Raw genomic sequence first — 20,337 nt, forward strand, 5'->3', positions numbered from 1 at the left:
ATGGACTGTAGGGGCATATGACTGTAGGGGCGGCAGGCAGGTAGCCTAGTGGTTAGAGGGGGGGCAGGTAGCCTTGTGGTTAGAGGGGGGGGCAGGTAGCCTTGTGGTTAGAGGGGGCGGCAGGTAGCCTTGTGGTTAGAGGGGGGCGGCAGGTAGCCTAGTGGTTAGAGGGGGGCAGGTAGCCTAGTGGTTAGAGGGGGCGGCAGGTAGCCTAGTGGTTAGAGGGGGCGGCAGGTAACCTCGCGGTTAGAGGGGCGGCAGGTAGCCTCGCGGTTGGAGGGGGCAGGTAGCCTCGCGGTTAGAGGGGGGCGGCAGGTAGCCTCGCGGTTGAGAGGGGGCGGCAGGTAGCCTCGCGGTTAAGGGGGCGGCAGGTAGCCTCGCGGTTGGAGGGGGCGGCAGGTTAGCCTCGCGGTTGGAGGGGGCGGCAGGTAGCCTCGCGGTTGGAGGGGGCAGGTAGCCTCGCGGTTGGAGGGGGCGGCAGGTAGCCTCGCGGTTGAGAGGGGCGGCAGGTAGCCTGCGGTTATCGGCAGGTAGCCTCGCGGTTAGAGGGGGGGGCAGGTAGCCTCGCGGTTAGAGGGGGCGGCAGGTAGCCTCGCGGTTAGAGGGGGGCGGCAGGTAGCCTCGCGGTTAGAGGGGGGAGGCAGGTAGCCTCGCGGTTAGAGGGGGGCGGCAGGTAGCCTCGCGGTTAGAGGGGGCGGCAGGTAGCCTCGCGGTTAGAGGGGGCGGCAGGTAGCCTCGCGGTTAGAGGGGGCGGCAGGTAGCCTCGCGGTTGGAGAGGGGGCGGCAGGTAGCCTCGCGGTTAGAGGGGGGGGCAGGTAGGCCTCGCGGTTAGAGGGGGGCGGCAGGTAGCCTCGCGGTTAGAGGGGGCGGCAGGTAGCCTCGCGGTTAGAGGGGGCGGCAGGTAGCCTCGCGGTTAGAGGGGGCGGCAGGTAGCCTCGCGGTTAGAGGGGGGGCAGGTAGCCTCGCGGTTAGAGGGGGGCAGGTAGCCTCGCGGTTAGAGGGGGGGCAGGTAGCCTCGCGGTTAGAAGGTAGCCTCGCGGTTGGAGGGGGGGCGGCAGGTAGCCTCGCGGTTGGAGAGGGGGCGGCAGGTAGCCTCGCGGTTGGAGATCGGCAGGTAGCCTCGCGGTTAGAGGGGGCGGCAGGTAGCCTCGCGGTTAGAGGGGGGCGGCAGGTAGCCTCGCGGTTAGAGGGGGGCGGCAGGTAGCCTCGCGGTTAGGGGGCGGCAGGTAGCCTCGCGGTTAGAGGGGGGGGCAGGTAGCCTCGCGGTTAGAGGGGGGGCAGGTAGCCTCGCGGTTGAGGGGGCGGCAGGTAGCCTCGCGGTTGAGGGGGCGGCAGGTAGCCTCGCGGTTAGAGGGGGGGGGGGCGGCAGGTAGCCTCGCGGTTAGGGGGGCAGGTAGCCTAGCGGTTGGGGGCGGCAGGTAGCCTAGCGGTTGGGGGCGGCAGGTAGCCTCGCGGTTTCAGGTAGCCTAGCGGTTAGGGGGGGTGGGTCAGGTAGCCTAGTGGTTAGTGTTGGGCCAGTAACCGAAAGGTTGCTAGATCGAATCCCCGAGCTGACAAGGTAAAAATCTGTCTTTGTGTCGCTGAACAAGGCAGTTAACCCACTGTTCCCAGGCAGTCATTGAATATAAGAATTTGTTCTTAACTGACTTGCCTGGTTAAATAAAGGTAAAAAAAAAAAATGTGTTAACTCAATTTTTCACAAAATTAAAACTACATTTAAAAAATTTTTGGGGAGATTTATGGTACATACAGTCCATTGTTCTCACTATTTTCTACCCCCCGTCCGTCCCCCTTCTTTCTTCTCTCTCTGGGTGCATTTGTTTTAGCTCGCCCCACTGCCTGAGGTGATCTGAGATTTCACTTTCAGACCAATGGAATGGGCAAGTTAAAACAAATGCACCTTTTGGTCTCTCATTGGTTGATCCAGATGCACCACATACAGATAATGACCATGGCGTAGCAGGAGATGAGGAGGAGGTAGATGCGGAAGAGCAGGAAGTCCAGCACGTAGCCTACGTGGCACCACTGTTCCTGAAGCACGCCCTCCTTCTGCATCGACGTTAGGTGGGCACGCAAGTCACTCAGGTCCTGGCAGATCTGACGCAGCTCAGGCACAGAGGACACCACCCCGGGACCTAAAAACAACAAAGGGATGAGCATAGATGCTTAGCCTGTGGTGCTGAAACGTTGCTATTGGTCAGCAAGACTGATTGCTCAATACGCAGTTGATCATGTTTGAGCAAGTTCACGATAAAAACATATTACCTACAGGGGGTGTTAAGCATTCTGATAATATGCTGTTTTGTTATATAGAAGGGATTGGGGCAGTTCCCTGGTAAACCCAGTCAATTTAAATTCCGGAAATGATTTAAATTGTGAAGTTTTTAAATTGACTTGAAGGTTGAAATGAAAATGATCCCAAACTATTACTTTATAACAGCTTCATGTCTGCTAATCACATCTGCCCAAAATGAGCCCAGATTATTTAACAGTTTCATCTCTGCTAATCAAATCTACCCGCGAATGGCTCCTCACCAATGGTGCTTGTAGTGTGCTGGGCAGGGATGTGCACAGGGTTGGCTGGTGCAAGGACCCAGGGAGGGCTTGTGGGGTTTGGTCTGTCTGCCTTGTCATCCTGGGTGGATCCTCTGGAGGCTGAGGGTTGAACAAGCTCCTCGGGCCACTGGTAGCAGATCATACGGGCGATGTGCTTCAGGATGACCACGCGGACCCAGTGGGGCACCTCGCGGTACTTCTTGGAGTTGGAATGGAGCACATTAGTGATGATGACTGTCTCCAACAGGCTGATGACCATGAGAGCCAGACACACTGAAAAGTAAATTCCTGAGAGGGAGGGGGGGGGGGGGGGGTAGCAGGGACACTACGGGATTAGGTGGGTTAAATTCTCTTGAGATGTGCCATTTATTTTCAGAGGACTTCGGGTTCACTCCCAGAAGTACCTGAAGTACAATGGAATTGCCCCCAATTAGTAGGGAGGGACACCAAAGGAGGAATGTGGCACTTTAATTGGGGAGGACAGGCTTGTGGTAATGGCTGGAGTGGAATAGGTGGAATGGTATCCAACACATAGTTTCCAGGTGTTTGATGTCATTCCATTGACTCCGTTCCAGCCGTTATTATGAGCCATCATTCCCTCAACAGCCTCCAGTGAGGGACACAGTGTTTTGTTTATTTTGTTACTCCGTGTCTAACCCACAACACTTATCATAGACCTCAGTGCTCCGTGTCTAACCCACCACTTATCATAGATCTCAGTGCTCCGTGTCTAACCCACAACACTTATCATGGACCTCAGTGCTCCGTGTCTAACCCACAACACTTATCATAGACCTCAGTGCTCCGTGTCTAACCCACAACACTTATCATAGACCTCAGTGCTCCGTGTCTAACCCACCACTTATCATAGATCTCAGTGCTCCATGTCTAACCCACAACACTTATCATAGACCTCAGTGCTCCGTATCTAACCCACAACACTTATCATAGACCTCAGTGCTCCGTGTCTAACCCACAACACTTATCATAGACCTCAGTGCTCCGTGTCTAACCCACAACACTTATCATAGACCTCAGTGCTCCGTGTCTAACCCACCACTTATCATAGACCTCAGTGCTCCGTGTCTAACCCACAACACTTATCATAGACCTCAGTGCTCCGTGTCTAACCCACAACACTTATCATAGACCTCAGTGCTCCGTGTCTAACCCACAACACTTATCATAGATCTCAGTGCTCCGTGTCTAACCCACAACACTTATCATAGACCTCAGTGCTCCGTGTCTAACCCACAACACTTATCATAGACCTCAGTGCTCCGTGTCTAACCCACAACACTTATCATAGATCTCAGTGCTCCGTGTCTAACCCACCACTTATCATAGATCTCAGTGCTCCGTGTCTAACCCACCACTTATCATAGACCTCAGTGCTCCGTGTCTAACCCACAACACTTATCATAGACCTCAGTGCTCCGTGTCTAACCCACAACACTTATCATAGACCTCAGTGCTCCGTGTCTAACCCACAACACTTATCATAGACCTCAGTGCTCCGTGTCTAACCCACAACACTTATCATAGATCTCAGTGCTCTGTCTAACCCACAACACTTATCATAGATCTCAGTGCTCCGTGTCTAACCCACAACACTTATCATAGACCTCAGTGCTCCGTGTCTAACCCACAACACTTATCATAGATCTCAGTGCTCCGTGTCTAACCCACCATAGATCTCAGTGCTCCGTGTCAACCCACAACACTTATCATAGACCTCAGTGCTCCGTGTCTAACCCACAACACTTATCATAGACCTCAGTGCTCCGTGTCTAACCCACAACACTTATCATAGACCTCAGTGCTCCGTGTCTAACCCACAACACTTATCATAGATCTCAGTGCTCCGTGTCTAACCCACACTTATCACTTATCATAGACCTCAGTGCTCCGTGTCTAACCCACAACACTTATCATAGACCTCAGTGCTCCGTGTCTAACCCACAACACTTATCATAGACCTCAGTGCTCCGTGTCTAACCCACAACACTTATCATAGACCTCAGTGCTCCGTGTCTAACCCACAACACTTATCATAGATCTCAGTGCTCCGTATCTAACCCACAACACTTATCATAGATCTCAGTGCTCCGTGTCTAACCCACAACACTTATCATAGATCTCAGTGCTCCGTGTCTAACCCACAACACTTATCATAGACATCAGTGCTCCGTGTCTAACCCACAACACTTATCATAGACCTCAGTGCTCCGTGTCTAACCCACAACACTTATCATGGACCTCAGTGCTCCGTGTCTAACCCACAACACTTATCATAGACCTCAGTGCTCCGTGTCTAACCCACAACACTTATCATAGACCTCAGTGCTCCGTGTCTAACCCACAACACTTATCATAGATCTCAGTGCTCCGTGTCTAACCCACAACACTTATCATAGACCTCAGTGCTCCGTGTCTAACCCACAACACTTATCATAGACCTCAGTGCTCCGTGTCTAACCCACAACACTTATCATAGATCAGTGCTCCGTGTCTAACCCACAACACTTATCATAGATCTCAGTGCTCCGTGTCTAACCCACAACACTTATCATAGACCTCAGTGCTCCGTGTCTAACCCACAACACTTATCATAGATCTCAGTGCTCCGTGTCTAACCCACAACACTTATCATAGATCTCAGTGCTCCGTGTCTAACCCACAACACTTATCATAGATCTCAGTGCTCCGTGTCTAACCCACAACACTTATCATAGATCTCAGTGCTCCGTGTCTAACCCACAACACTTATCATAGACCTCAGTGCTCCGTGTCTAACCCAACACTTATCATAGATCTCAGTGCTCCGTGTCTAACCCACAACACTTATCATAGACCTCAGTGCTCCGTGTCTAACCCACAACACTTATCATAGATCTCAGTGCTCCGTGTCTAACCCACAACACTTATCATAGACCTCAGTGCTCCGTGTCTAACCCACAACACTTATCATAGACCTCAGTGCTCCGTGTCTAACCCACAACACTTATCATAGATCTCAGTGCTCCGTGTCTAACCCACAACACTTATCATAGACCTCAGTGCTCCGTGTCTAACCCACAACACTTATCATAGACCTCAGTGCTAACCCACCACTTATCATAGACCTCAGTGCTAACCCACCACTTATCATAGATCTCAGTGCTCCGTGTCTAACCCACCACTTATCATAGATCTCAGTGCTCCGTGTCTAACCCACAACACTTATCATAGACCTCAGTGCTCCGTGACCTCAGTGCTCCGTGTCTAACCCACAACACTTATCATAGACCTCAGTGCTCCGTGTCTAACCCACAACACTTATCATAGATCTCAGTGCTCCGTGTCTAACCCACAACACTTATCATAGACCTCAGTGCTCCGTGTCTAACCCACCACTTACTAACCCACAACACTTATCATAGACCTCAGTGCTCCGTGTCTAACCCACCACTTATCATAGACCTCAGTGCTCCGTGTCTAACCCACAACACTTATCATAGACCTCAGTGCTCCGTGTCTAACCCACAACACTTATCATAGACCTCAGTGCTCCGTGTCTAACCCACAACACTTATCATAGATCTCAGTGCTCCGTGTCTAACCCACAACACTTATCATAGATCTCAGTGCTCCGTGTCTAACCCACAACACTTATCATAGACCTCAGTGCTCCGTATCTAACCCACAACACTTATAGACCTCAGTGCTCCGTATCTAACCCACAACACTTATCATAGACCTCAGTGCTCCGTGTCTAACCCACCACTTATCATAGACCTCAGTGCTCCGTGTCTAACCCACAACACTTATCATAGATCTCAGTGCTCCGTATCTAACCCACAACACTTATCATAGACCTCAGTGCTCCGTGTCTAACCCACAACACTTATCATAGACCTCAGTGCTCCGTGTCTAACCCACAACACTTATGATAGATCTCAGTGCTCCGTGTCTAACCCACAACACTTATCATAGACCTCAGTGCTCCGTGTCTAACCCACCACTTATCATAGACCTCAGTGCTCCGTATCTAACCCACAACACTTATCATAGACCTCAGTGCTCCGTGTCTAACCCACAACACTTATCATAGATCTCAGTGCTCCGTGTCTAACCCACCACTTATCATAGATCTCAGTGCTCCATGTCTAACCCACAACACTTATCATAGATCTCAGTGCTCCGTATCTAACCCACAACACTTATCATAGACCTCAGTGCTCCGTGTCTAACCCACACCACTTATCATAGACCTCAGTGCTCCGTGTCTAACCCACAACACTTATCATAGACCTCAGTGCTCCGTGTCTAACCCACAACACTTATCATAGATCTCAGTGCTCCGTGTCTAACCCACAACACTTATCATAGATCTCAGTGCTCCGTGTCTAACCCACAACACTTATCATAGATCTCAGTGCTCCGTGTCTAACCCACAACACTTATCATAGACCTCAGTGCTCCGTGTCTAACCCACCACTTATCATAGACCTCAGTGCTCCGTGTCTAACCCACCACTTATCATAGATCTCAGTGCTCCGTGTCTAACCCACCACTTATCATAGACCTCAGTGCTCCGTGTCTAACCCACACTTATCATAGACTTAACCCACAACACTCATAGATCTCAGTGCTCCGTGTCTAACCCACAACACTTATCATAGATCTCAGTGCTCCGTGTCTAACCCACAACACTTATCATAGACCTCAGTGCTCCGTGTCTAACCCACCACTTATCATAGATCTCAGTGCTCAGTATCTAACCCACCACTTATCATAGACCTCAGTGCTCCGTCTCTAACCCACAACACTTATCATAGACCTCAGTGCTCCGTGTCTAACCCACAACACTTATCATAGACCTCAGTGCTCCGTGTCTAACCCACAACACTTATCATAGACCTCAGTGCTCCGTGTCTAACCCACAACACTTATGATAGATCTCAGTGCTCCGTGTCTAACCCACAACACTTATCATAGACCTCAGTGCTCCGTGTCTAACCCACAACACTTATCATAGACCTCAGTGCTCCGTGTCTAACCCACAACACTTATCATAGACCCAGTGCAACCCACAACACTTATCATAGACCTCAGTGCTCCGTGTCTAACCCACAACACTTATCATAGACTCAGTGCTCCGTGTCTAACCCACAACACTTATCATAGATCTCAGTGCTCCGTGTCTAACCCACAACACTTATCATAGATCTCAGTGCTCCGTGTCTAACCCACAACACTTATCATAGATCTCAGTGCTCCGTGTCTAACCCACAACACTTATCATATCTCATAGACTTATCATAGACCTCAGTGCTCCGTGTCTAACCCACCACTTATCATAGACCTCAGTGCTCCGTGTCTAACCCACAACACTTATCATAGACCTCAGTGCTCCGTGTCTAACCCACAACACTTATCATAGATCTCAGTGCTCCGTGTCTAACCCACAACACTTATCATAGACCTCAGTGCTCCGTGTCTAACCCACCACATCACACTTATCTAACCCACCACTTAGACCTCAGTGCTCCGTGTCTAACCCATCAACACTTATCATTAGACCTCAGTGCTCCGTGTCTAACCCACAACACTTAACCCTAACAACACTTATCATAGATCTCAGTGCTCCGTGTCTAACCCACAACACTTATCATAGACCTCAGTGCTCCGTGTCTAACCCACAACACTTATCATAGACCTCAGTGCTCCGTATCTAACCCACAACACTTATCATAGATCTCAGTGTTCCGTGTCTAACCCACAACACTTATCATAGATCTCAGTGCTCCGTGTCTAACCCACCACTTATCATAGATCTCAGTGCTCCGTGTCTAACCCACAACACTTATCATAGACCTCAGTGCTCCGTGTCTAACCCACCACTTATCATGGACCTCAGTGCTCCGTGTCTAACCCACAACACTTATCATAGACCTCAGTGCTCAGTATCTAACCCACAACACTTATCATAGACCTCAGTGCTCCGTGTCTAACCAACAACACTTATCATAGATCTCAGTGCTCCGTGTCTAACCCACAACACTTATCATAGACCTCAGTGCTCAGTATCTAACCCACAACACTTATCATAGACCTCAGTGCTCCGTGTCTAACCCACAACACTTATCATGGACCTCAGTGCTCCGTGTCTAACCCACAACACTTATCATAGACCTCAGTGCTCAGTATCTAACCCACAACACTTATCATAGATCTCAGTGCTCCGTGTCTAACCCACAACACTTATCATAGACCTCAGTGCTCCGTGTCTAACCCACAACACTTATCATGGACCTCAGTGCTCCGTGTCTAACCCACAACACTTATCATAGATCTCAGTGCTCCGTATCTAACCCACAACACTTATCATAGATCTCAGTGCTCCGTGTCTAACCCACAACACTTATCATAGACCTCAGTGCTCAGTATCTAACCCACAACACTTATCATAGAACTCAGTGCTCCGTGTCTAGACCAGGGGCCGTATCACAGCGTATCCACAAAGCGTCTCGAAGTATACATTTGGTCGTAAGTGCTGATAATAGAGACATTTTACTCCTACTGTAGAAAAGGCAGTACTACTCCTCTCCTCTCGACGTAACTTCTCCTCACAGTCCATTCAGTTTCCCTTAAGTCCCGTTAGTTTGGCTGCTCGGCCTACCTTAGTTATTCCTCACCTATTATAGCCCTGCCATTCCTAACCAATCAGAGCGCTTGGAAATGCTCATCTGGACACGAACACCTGCCTACTCAGGTCAGAGTGTTATCGTCGTCGGGAAGGGAGAAGATGCACATTTCTGAAGACGTTTTTTTATTGTCAACAGTAACACCAATTTCTGAATGTGGTGCATCAATGTAAGTTGCAGGACAGTTTTATAGTTGTTTTTTTACATACTGTGTAATAATAGGTAATTACCACTAATTACTTCCTGTTACTTTGATAGCTTTTAGACATAAAAGTTGTTTACTATTCTTTAATGTTAAGAGTTGCCAATGCTGCTTTAACAAATTGTTTATCATATGTACGTATTATTCCTTACTGTCATAAGTGTTATTGTTGCATTGGTTGCACAAATACTTTTGCAGAAGTTGAATTGCTGTATTGGTAAACATAGTCTTTTTGCATGCACACGCCACCACAGCGTTTTCCATAGTGGCCTTTAAGGTGTTTTATTGTGCTGCCATGGGCGAGCTTCTAGAGTCATCCCACAGTCATCCCAGAGTCATCCCACAGTCATCCCGAAGTCATCCCAGAGTCATCCCACAGTCATCCCAAAGTCATCCCACAGTCATCCCACAGTCATCCCACAGTCATCCCAGAGTCATCCCACAGTCATCCCAGAGTCATCCCACAGTCATCCCACAGTCATCCCAAAGTCATCTTACAGTCATCCCAAAGTCATCCCACAGTCATCCCAGAGTCATCCCAGAGTCATCCCACAGTCATCCCACAGTCATCCCAGAGTCATCCCACAGTCATCCCAGAGTCATCCCACAGTCATCCCAAAGTCATCCCAAAGTCATCCCACAGTCATCCCAGAGTCATCCCACAGTCATCCCAAAGTCATCCCACAGTCATCCCAGAGTCATCCCAGAGTCATCCCACAGTCATCCCACAGTCATCCCAGAGTCATCCCACAGTCATCCCGAAGTCATCCCAGAGTCATCCCAGAGTCATCCCGAAGTCATCCCAGAGTCATCCCAGAGTCATCCCAGAGTCATCCCACAGTCATCCCAGAGTCATCCCAGAGTCATCCCACAGTCATCCCAAAGTCATCCCACAGTCATCCCAGAGTCATCCCAGAGTCATCCCACAGTCATCCCACAGTCATCCCAGAGTCATCCCACAGTCATCCCGAAGTCATCCCAGAGTCATCCCAGAGTCATCCCACAGTCATCCCGAAGTCATCCCAGAGTCATCCCAGAGTCATCCCAGAGTCATCCCACAGTCATCCCACAGTCATCCCAGACGGTTCTTGGAGCCTGCTCATGAACAGAGTAATTTGCGAGTCTGTGGCTCCAGGGCAGATCTGTTAAGATCTCTGCCTGGCAGATTCTCAGGCAAGGCTGGAGAGAGATGGTGTCATAAATCTAGATCCTTTGTCAATACAAGTAATTAGTTTCTCTCTCTCCAAGAGGTGAATGTCTAAGTTTATGTTTATATTGATGCTGTGTATATAGACAAGTTGTAAGTGTAATGCCATTTATTTCATCTTCGGAGGTGCATTTATCAAACTTATCGCGGAGAAAAAAGTGTTTGGTTAGGAGCTCTCCTCAAACAATAGCATGGCATTTTTTTTGCAGTAAAAGCTACTGTAAATTGGACAGTGCAGTTATATTAACAAGAATTTAAGCTTTCAGACGATATAAGACACATGTGTATCGACATTTGTTGTTTCTCTAAAATCTGCCATCCTGACACAAGGTGCTGCATGATGTACAACAACTGTCCTGTTGACGGGACGACGATCCCCTTAAAACCTCTAGGGGGCAGTATTTGAACATCCGGATGAAAAGCATGCCGAAAGTAAACTGCCTTTTACTCAGGCCCGGAAGCTAGGATATGCATATAATTGGTAGATTTGGATAGAAAACACTCCAAAACTGTTAAAATAATGTCTGTGAGTATAGACCCGCCTGTTGTATAAATATGTATATTGCATACTTATAGTGGGTGAGGGTATTCACAGCCAATCACTCAGAAGGGTGAGGGCAACCAGACAACTGTTTTTACATGGTCTTTCTAGCTGGATTTAGCTAGAAGAAAAAACAAAACAAAAAAAAAACAGTTTTTGACATAGTCTGTCATTTCTCCGGATTTAGTGACCAATAGTTTTTTACATGGCCCGCATAATTTCTCCGGATTTAGCGACCAATAGTTTTTACACCGACACTTATGTGTTAAAACAAAAGCTATGCATGAAACCTATTTAGTCAGAAGATTTCCACCTCCGTTGACAGATATTTAGGATACCTCATGAGCTGTCCAAACCAGTTAAGACTTGATTATAGAATGAGCAAGCGGTTGCTGCGCCAAAGACATGCTATGGCTTGGAGTTGTTGAAAGAATGCATTGATATTGCTATATGATCAATTCATAAATAACCTAGACACATCCATCAGTATCTTTTGCGCTTTTTACATCGATTTCACAAGGTCTAATTTACATGATATGCCTAAATACTTATAACCACGAGGCTAATAAATAATAAAATATTTGTTTTTCGATTATTTCATTAACCTATATCATGTTATTTCAAGTTTCCCGTTGAGAGCGCATTCCAACGCGATTTGGAGTTGTTGAACGGGAGTGATAAGTGTTTTGATTAACGGTAGTTTAATTTGATCAATCTTCTGTTTTGGGGCATGCATATAAATTGGGCTATTGAAACATCTAGGGTCTATGTGTTGGCGAAAATTATAGACCAATCAACATTTTATGCAACATTGTCGAAGTTCCTTGATACCTACTGTACCAACGCGATTTAGACTTATTTAACCAATTCTGATATTTTTTATAATCCTACCGTTGTGTCAATACACTCGTCACTCGATCCCGTTTAACAAGGTTATGCATGCCAACATAATAGGCAATAATTAAGAGTAGACAAAATGATCTTGTCAGTGAAATTTGTAGGTATCAAACTTTTTACCATTGCAACATTAAATGTTCGCGGTGGTCAACCATGACCAGCAAAACCGCAGTGCACTACTTATGTGATAAAACAAAAAAACTAAAGCTATTTGAGTGTTTACCAGCATTCATAACTTGAATCTGATAATTGTCTGTACAAAACAGTTAATTTGATATACAAATAGTTGCTTGTTTTTCAGTTTCATGAAATACTTTGCAAATGTAAATTATTTCAATGTGAAAACTGAAATGGTCAATTAATTCCTTTGACATTTTAGCATACGCACGTATCCAGAGAAACTTACAATACTGAGTGCATACATTTTCGTACTGGTCCCCCGTGGGAATCGAACCCACAACCCTAGCATCTTTGTGTGCACTTATGAACAGGACGCTGACCTATGAGCGGGGTGCCGTTGGCCGTGCTGGGCAGCAGGTCGTTCATGATGAGCAGGAAGACGGTGTAGCCCAAAATAAGGGTCATCTTGAAGGAGGCGCGGTCCACGCTGTGTGGGGGCAGGTAGAAGGAGAGGATGTCGATGAGCATGAGGAAGGAACTGGGGATGAGCAGGTTGACCACGTAGAGCACTGGCCTGCGCTTTATCACCACCTGGTGGGGAGAGGAAGCAAGTACAGCAGATGGAGACATATTGGAGAGCAGAGAGACAGCAGATACAGTGAGTATTTTTACTGTACCACAACCTCTGTTGGTGCTTATAGAAAAAAAGTCTAACCCATGAGAAGTACATGTATCCCTGTCTTAGCAGGTCTCTCTCTCCCTCTCCATCTCCCTGTCTATCTCTCTCACCCAGAAAGTGATGATGTCCCATTCGTCGATGCCAAACTTGAGGACAGACGCCTCTCCATAGATGTTGACCAGCTCCCACTCCCCACTAGCCTCCAGGTACTGTTTCGAGTTCCCCGACATCTCCTCAAAGGACAGGGCTGGAGTCAACCTGACATCCTTTACTAATGGGGAGAGAGGGGGGGTCATTCATTTTCCATTTCCAAAGTAGGCTTTGGCAATATGTATGGGGGGGGGGGGGGGAAATATTACGGTATGATAGTTGTGTATTAAGTGGTGAGTAGGCTACAGTATGTATATCAGGCCATGCTGTTTTCAACTCTCTAGAGACAGCAGGAGTAGTAGAGATACCCTTAATGATCGGCTATGAAAAGCCAATTGACATTTACTCCGGAGGTGCTGACCTGTTGCACCCTCGACAACCACTGTGATTATTATTATTTGACCCTGCTGGTCATCTATGAACATTTGAACATCTTGGCCATGTTCTGTTATAATCTCCACCCGGCACGGCCAGAAGAGGGCTGGCCACCCCTCATAGCCTGGTTCCTCTCCTGGATTCTTCCTAGGTTCTGGCCTTTCTAGGGAGTTTTTCCTAGCCACCGTGCTTCTACACCTGCATTGGTTTTAGGCTGGGTTTCTGTACAGCACTTTGTGACATCAGCTGATGTAAGAAGGGCTTTATAAATATATTTGATTTGATGATATGTACATGGCATCATACACGTACACCACATCACTATCGCAGTGTGATACCTATGTGACTCCCAATCACGGCCGGTTGTGATACAGTCTGGATTCGAGCCAGGGTGTCTATAGTGACGCCTGTAGCACTGAGATACAGTGTCGTAGACCGCTGTGATACAGTGTCGTAGACCGCTGTGATACAGTGTCGTAGACCGTTGTGATACAGTGTCGTAGACCGCTGTGATACAGTGTCGTAGACCGCTGTGATACAGCCTGGAATGGAACCAGGGTCTGTAGTACTGAGATGCTGTGATACAGTGTCGTAGACCGCTGTGGTACAGTGTCGTAGACCGCTGTGATACAGTGTCGTAGACCGCTGTGATACAGCCTGGAATGGAACCAGGGTCTGTAGTACTGAGATGCAGTGTCTTAGACCGCTGTGATACAGCCTGGAATGGAACCAGGGTCTGTAGTACTGAGATGCAGTGTCTTAGACCGCTGTGATACAGCCTGGAATGGAACCAGGGTCTGTAGTACTGAGATGCAGTGTCTTAGACCGCTGTGATACAGCCTGGAATGGAACCAGGGTCTGTAGTACTGAGATGCAGTGTCTTAGACCGCTGTGATACAGCCTGGAATGGAACCAGGGTCTGTAGTACTGAGATACAGTGTCTTAGACCGATGTGATACAGCCTGGAATGGAACCAGGGTCTGTAGTACTGAGATGCAGTGTCTTAGACCGCTGTGATACAGCCTGGAATGGAACCAGGGTCTGTAGTACTGAGATGCAGTGTCTTAGACCACTGTGATACAACCTGGAATTGAACCAGGGTCTGTAGTACTGAGATGCAGTGTCTTAGACCGCTGTGATACAGCCTGGAATGGAACCAGGGTCTGTAGTACTGAGATGCAGTGTCTTAGACCGCTGTGATGCAGCCTGGAATGGAACCAGGGTCTGTAGTACTGAGATGCAGTGTCTTAGACCGCTGTGATACAGCCTGGAATGGAACCAGGGTCTGTAGTACTGAGATACAGTGTCTTAGACCGATGTGATACAGCCTGGAATGGAACCAGGGTCTGTAGTACTGAGATGCAGTGTCTTAGACCGCTGTGATACAGCCTGGAATGGAACCAGGGTCTGTAGTACTGAGATGCAGTGTCTTAGACCACTGTGATACAACCTGGAATTGAACCAGGGTCTGTAGTACTGAGATGCAGTGTCTTAGACCGCTGTGATACAGCCTGGAATGGAACCAGGGTCTGTAGTACTGAGATGCAGTGTCTTAGACCGCTGTGATGCAGCCTGGAATGGAACCAGGGTCTGTAGTACTGAGATGCAGTGTCTTAGACCGCTGTACCATCTGCTCTTTCCTTGACGTAGACTGACCGATTTTCCCTTATTGATGTCACTTGTTCAATCCATTTCAATCAGTGTAGATGTCGGGGAACAGACCGGTTAAAGAAGGATCATTGAGGCATGGATTGTGTATGTGTGCCATTCAGAGGGTGAATGGGCAATATAAAATATTTAATTGCCCTTGAACTGGGTATGGTAGTAGGATGCCAGGCGCACTGGTTTGTGTCAAGAACTGCAAAGCTGCTGGGTTTTTCACACTGAATAGATACCCGTGTCTATCAAGAATCGACCACCACCCAGAGGACATCCAGACAACTTGACACAACTGTTGGAAGCATTGGAGTCAACATGGGCCAGCATCCCTGGGGAACGCTTTCAAACACCTTGTAGAGTCCATGCCCCAACGAATTGAGGCTGTTCTGATGGCAAAAGGGGGTGCAACTCAATATTAGGAAGGTCTTCCTAATGTTTTGTCCACTCAGTGTAGTTAATTACTGGTGTGCGTGCAATAGCCTATCACAGTGGTGTTAGTTACTGGTGTGCTTGAAGTAGCCTATCACATTGGAGTTAGTTACTGGTGTGCTTGAAGTAGCCTATCATAGTGGAGTTAGTTACTGGTGTGCGTGCAGTAGCCTATCACAGTGGAGTTAGTTACTGGTGTGCTTGAAGTAGCCTATCACAGGGGAGTTAGTTACTGGTGTGCGTGCAGTAGCCTATCACAGGGGAGTTAGTTACTGGTGTGCGTGCAGTAGCCTATCACAGTGGAGTTAGTTACTGGTGTGCTTGAAGTAGCCTATCACAGGGGAGTTAGTTACTGGTGTGTGTGCAGTAGCCTATCACAGTGGAGTTAGTTACTGGTGTGCATGTAGGAGCCGAAGGTAAACGAGCAGTTCTGCACATCGAAGGGGAAGCTGAAGATTTCCAGGTTGCAGGCGCTGACGAGGCGCAGCATCCTGTCCCAGCGGATGTGGCCTGTGTGGTTGACGTAGACGTAGGGGCATTGCTGTGACACGTCGTCGTCCACACTGAGAGACAGAGAGGGAGGCAAAGATGCATCAAAAATACCCTAAAGACCAATGTATCAACATAAAATTAACTCTAGCAAAGATTGTGTTTAGTTATAATACGTTAAATGTGTATTTTAAATGTACAAAAAATACATTTTACAACAGTGTTTTCAGTAAAGGTTACAGAACTTTTTTTGACTTGCTATGACTGTGACAGATGGTTGTTAATCTAGTTGAATACAGAGTGTCTGCAGAAGTGACTAAAATGTAAAAAAAATAAAATAATAATAATTTTAAATAATAACACTTGCAAAGTACACTGGATATTATTTTAATGAGCTCGACCCCCTAATTTGGCCTTGTTAATTATTAATTTACACTACAATATACACTACTGTTCAAAAGTTTTAGGTCACTTAGAAATAGCCTTGTTTTTGAAAAAAAAACACATTTTTTTGTCCATTTAAAATAACATCAAATTATTCAGAAATACAGTGCAGACAGTGTTAATGTTGTAAATGACTCTTGTAGCTGGAAATGGCAGATTTTTAATGGAATATCTACATAGGCGTACAGAGGCCCATTGTCAGCAAACAACAATCCTGTGTTCCAATGGCACGTTGTAATAGCTAATCCAAGTTTATCATTTTAAAAGGATAATTGATCATTAGAAAGCACTTTTGCAATTATGTTAGCACAGCTGAAAACTGTTGTCCTGATTAAAGAAGTAATACAACTGTCCTTCTTTAGACTAGTTTAGTATCTGGAGCATCAGCATTTGTGGATTTGATTACAGGCTCAAAATGGCCAGAAACAAAGAAGTTTCTTCTGAAACTCTAACCAGAATAGAAAGAGGAGTGGGAGGCCCCGGTGCACAACTGAGCAAGAGGACAAGTACATTAGAGTGTCTAGTTTGAGAAACAGACACCTCACAAGACCTCGACCGGCAGCTTCATTAAATAGTACCCGCAAAACACCAGTCTCAACGTCAACAGTGAAGAACTTGTGATAGAGGAGAGAAGGACATGTGATAGAGGAGATAAGAACATGTGATAGATGAAAGAAGGTCATGTGATAGAGGAGAGAAGGTCATGTGCTAGAGGAGAGAAGGTCATGTGATAGAGGAGAGAAGGTCATGCGATAGAGGAGAGAAGGACATACAATAGAGGAGAGAAGGTCATGTGATAGAGGAGGGAAGATCATGTGATAGAGGAGAGAAGGTCATGTGATAGAGGAGAGAAGGACATGCGATAGAGGAGAGAAGGACATGTGATAGAGGAGATAAGATCATGTGATAGAGGAGAGAAGGTCATGTGATAGAGGAGAGAAGGTCATGTGATAGAGGAGAGACGGTCATGTGATAGAGGAGAGAAGGTCATGTGATAGAGGAGAGAAGGTCATGTGATAGAGGAGAGAAGGTCATGTGATAGAGGAGAGAAGGACATGTGATAGAGGAGAGAAGATCATGTGATAGAGGAGAGAAGGACATGTGATAGAGGAGAGAAGATCATGTGATAGAGGAGAGAAGGTCATGTGATAGAGGAGAGAAGGACATGTGATAGAGGAGAGAAGATCATGTGATAGAGGAGAGAAGGACATGTGATAGAGGAGAGAAGGAGGAGGTGATAATGATTGGGGGGGTTGGTTGACCCCAAGTTTTATACAGGACATGAAGGTAGGCGTATAGATGAGTAAAACAAAGTAATTTTTTCCCCGGACACTCACAACTCATACACGATGATGTCAGGCACCCAGAGCTCTTTGACTGGCAGAGAAATCCTGGTGACTCCGCCACAATCATCAGAGTCCCAAACCAGGAACTGATGGTGCCAGTACTAAAAAGGACCCAGTAAAGAATTAGGCTTAGGGAAGCTTATACCACTACAAACTGTTGGCAAAATAAAATAGGAAGATCTCTTGACATTCACCAATCTCAACCACAGGAAGGTAGTGAGGATCTGGGTCTTCTCATTCTGAAATAAGACCAAGCAAGAAAGCGGATAATTGTTAGTAACGAATGAATTGAATGAATGGACCCTATGCATAGAGGAACATTGTGGCCTTACACTGTCCAACACTCACCACGCCCAGGACAGCATACAGGGTGAAGGAGATGTTTGTTATGGTGGGATTGCTCAGGTTGACTGCCGGTCTGAAGGATATGCGGTCAAACACAGTCTGCATCGACTCGTAGGTTGGACCGCTGTGACCCTCTTTACAGGTCAAATCGCACTGGCATAAATATACTTAAGAGCATAGAGGAGAGACAGAGAGAGAGAGTGAGAGCGGCAGAGAGCAAAAGGAAAGAGAGAAAGAGAGAAAGAAAAAAAGTGAGATAAAGAGAGACAGAACGAGAGATGGTAGGAGGAGCCCATCCATAGGATTAAATGCTATGGTATCAATGGAACCTAATCAATAAGGACAAGGTTATTCATAAGTAAGGGACATTAGCAACCTCCAAACTTTCAAAACTGCCCAAACTCATATCATGCAACATGGTATACTACATTGTGTCAAGTTGGTCAAACCTCACCATTCAGCTAATACTGTAGGCTACTATACATACCTACAGTATTTGTCAAAAGTGATAATTCTCAGTAATTTAAAACATTCAATTTCTCAAAAAGTTGTCATTCACGTTTGTAATAAGGTCTTTTTAGAGGGACATTTAAAAAAAATTAAAAAATGTAACAAACAAACATTGACAGATTAATGAACACCTTTCTGTTTACTCCGAACAAAACATTATTACCTTAAAACAAACCAGAAGGACAAATTAAAAAGTTATTAGTCACAGGGATAGAGGGAACCAATGTTAAACAGGTCACTTTTATGTAAATACATATGCGGAACATCTAAACTTACTCCACTGTGATAGGCTACTGCACGCACACCAGTAATTAACTCCACTGTGATAGGCTACTTCAAGCACACCAGTAATTAACTCCACTGTGATAGGCTACTGCATGCACACCAGTAATTAACTCCACTGTGATAGGCTACTGCACGGTACACCAGTAATTAACTCCACTGTGATAGGCTACTGCACGCACACCAGTAATTAACTCCACTGTGATAGGCTGCTGCACGCACACCAGTAATTAACTACACTGAGTGGACAAAACATGAAGAACACCTTCCTAATATTGAGTTGCATCCTTCCCTTTTGCCCCCAGAACAGCCTCAATTCATCAGGTTATGGACTCTACAAGGAGTCGAAAGCGTTCCACAGGGATGCTGGCCCATGTTGACTCCAATGCTTCCCACAATTGTGTCAAATCTTCTGGATGTCCTTTTGGTGGTTGACCATTCTTGATACACACGGGAAACTGTTTAGCGTGAGAAAGCCCAGCAGTGTTTCAGTTCCTGACACAAAACCAGGCACTTAAATCTTTTCTCTTTCCCATTCACCTTCTGAATGGCACACACATAGAATCCATGTGTCAAGGCTTAATCCTACTTCAACCTGATCCTACTTCAACCTGATCCTACTTCAACCTGTCTCCTCCCCTTTATCTACACTGATTGGAGAGGATCTGACATGCAGAAGGGATCACAGCATTCACCTGGATTCACCAGATCATCCTGTGTCATGGAAAGAGCAGGTGTTCATATTGTTTTGTCCACTCAATGTATTTCCCTTTGTGCACATTTCAATGGATTAATAAGCAATACTAGCACTTACCGATGCGCTCAAATATATAGTCACTCAGGATGAGCTATTTATCCAGACATTTTGGGGGTTTTTACACAAGTTTTCTTTTTGCACTGGACCCTCCAAAAAAATGTCAAATCAAAAATGGCCTAAATTATTTAAAAAAAAATCGAATTAATTTATCTGGAGACAATGATTCTCATTATACTGTGTAATGTATTACACTCGTAGTGCCTAAAAATAGCCCCTTCAACCAGTTTTGAAAAGAAAAAAAAACAGAACTTTCCAGGTGAGAAATAATTCAAAAAATAACTGAGTAGCCACAGCCTAGTTAGATAATTATATTTCTAGCAAAACATGCTTAAAATGTTCAAAATATTGTTAAAAACACGTACAATAATTTACAACATAATAAAACTTCAAATCTAACATGCAAATGAAGGATATTACCTGCCAATAGAAAGAAACCTGATGTAAGAATACATCTCCATGGTTGTCCCATACTGTGCCCTGTTGGATGGTACTAGTTAACCAAATGTCCTGCACATACACAGCTCGGACCAAACTGAGTGATTGACTTATAATGCAGACACACACACACTGTGAGACCACAACCCCTTTTCACACTACTGA

General features: G+C 46.3%; 1 protein-coding gene across 1 annotated transcript; it reads right to left on the reverse strand.

Moving 5' to 3' along the window:
• Positions 1-1,496: 1,496 nt before the first annotated feature.
• LOC135525348 (5-hydroxytryptamine receptor 3A-like) lies at positions 1,497-18,233 on the reverse strand. The gene is made up of 8 exons (XM_064953051.1): positions 18,132-18,233; positions 17,978-18,022; positions 17,775-17,884; positions 15,898-16,067; positions 13,002-13,162; positions 12,593-12,803; positions 2,536-2,844; positions 1,497-2,135 (listed from the first exon to the last, which is right to left on the reverse strand). Exons 1-8 carry the CDS (start codon positions 18,231-18,233, stop codon positions 1,912-1,914), a joined length of 1,332 nt encoding a protein of 443 aa, XP_064809123.1. The 3' UTR covers positions 1,497-1,911.
• Positions 18,234-20,337: the final 2,104 nt, after the last annotated feature.

Source organism: Oncorhynchus masou, chromosome 31 (genome assembly GCF_036934945.1).
Source record: "Oncorhynchus masou masou isolate Uvic2021 chromosome 31, UVic_Omas_1.1, whole genome shotgun sequence".
NCBI lineage: Eukaryota > Metazoa > Chordata > Actinopteri > Salmoniformes > Salmonidae > Oncorhynchus > Oncorhynchus masou.

Bases quoted from the DNA above. Each gene is read 5' to 3' on its own strand.
- LOC135525348 (XM_064953051.1), bottom strand. From the start codon at position 18,233: ATGCAGACTGTGTTTGACCGCATATCCTTCAGACCGGCAGTCAACCTG. The intron at 17,885-17,977 runs GTGAATGTCAAG...GGTCCTTTTTAG, and splicing joins CCTTCCTGTGGTTGAGATTG to TACTGGCACCATCAGTTCCT. The intron at 16,068-17,774 runs GTGAGTGTCCGG...TCTGTCTCTCAG, and splicing joins GACATCATCGTGTATGAGTT to TGTGGACGACGACGTGTCAC.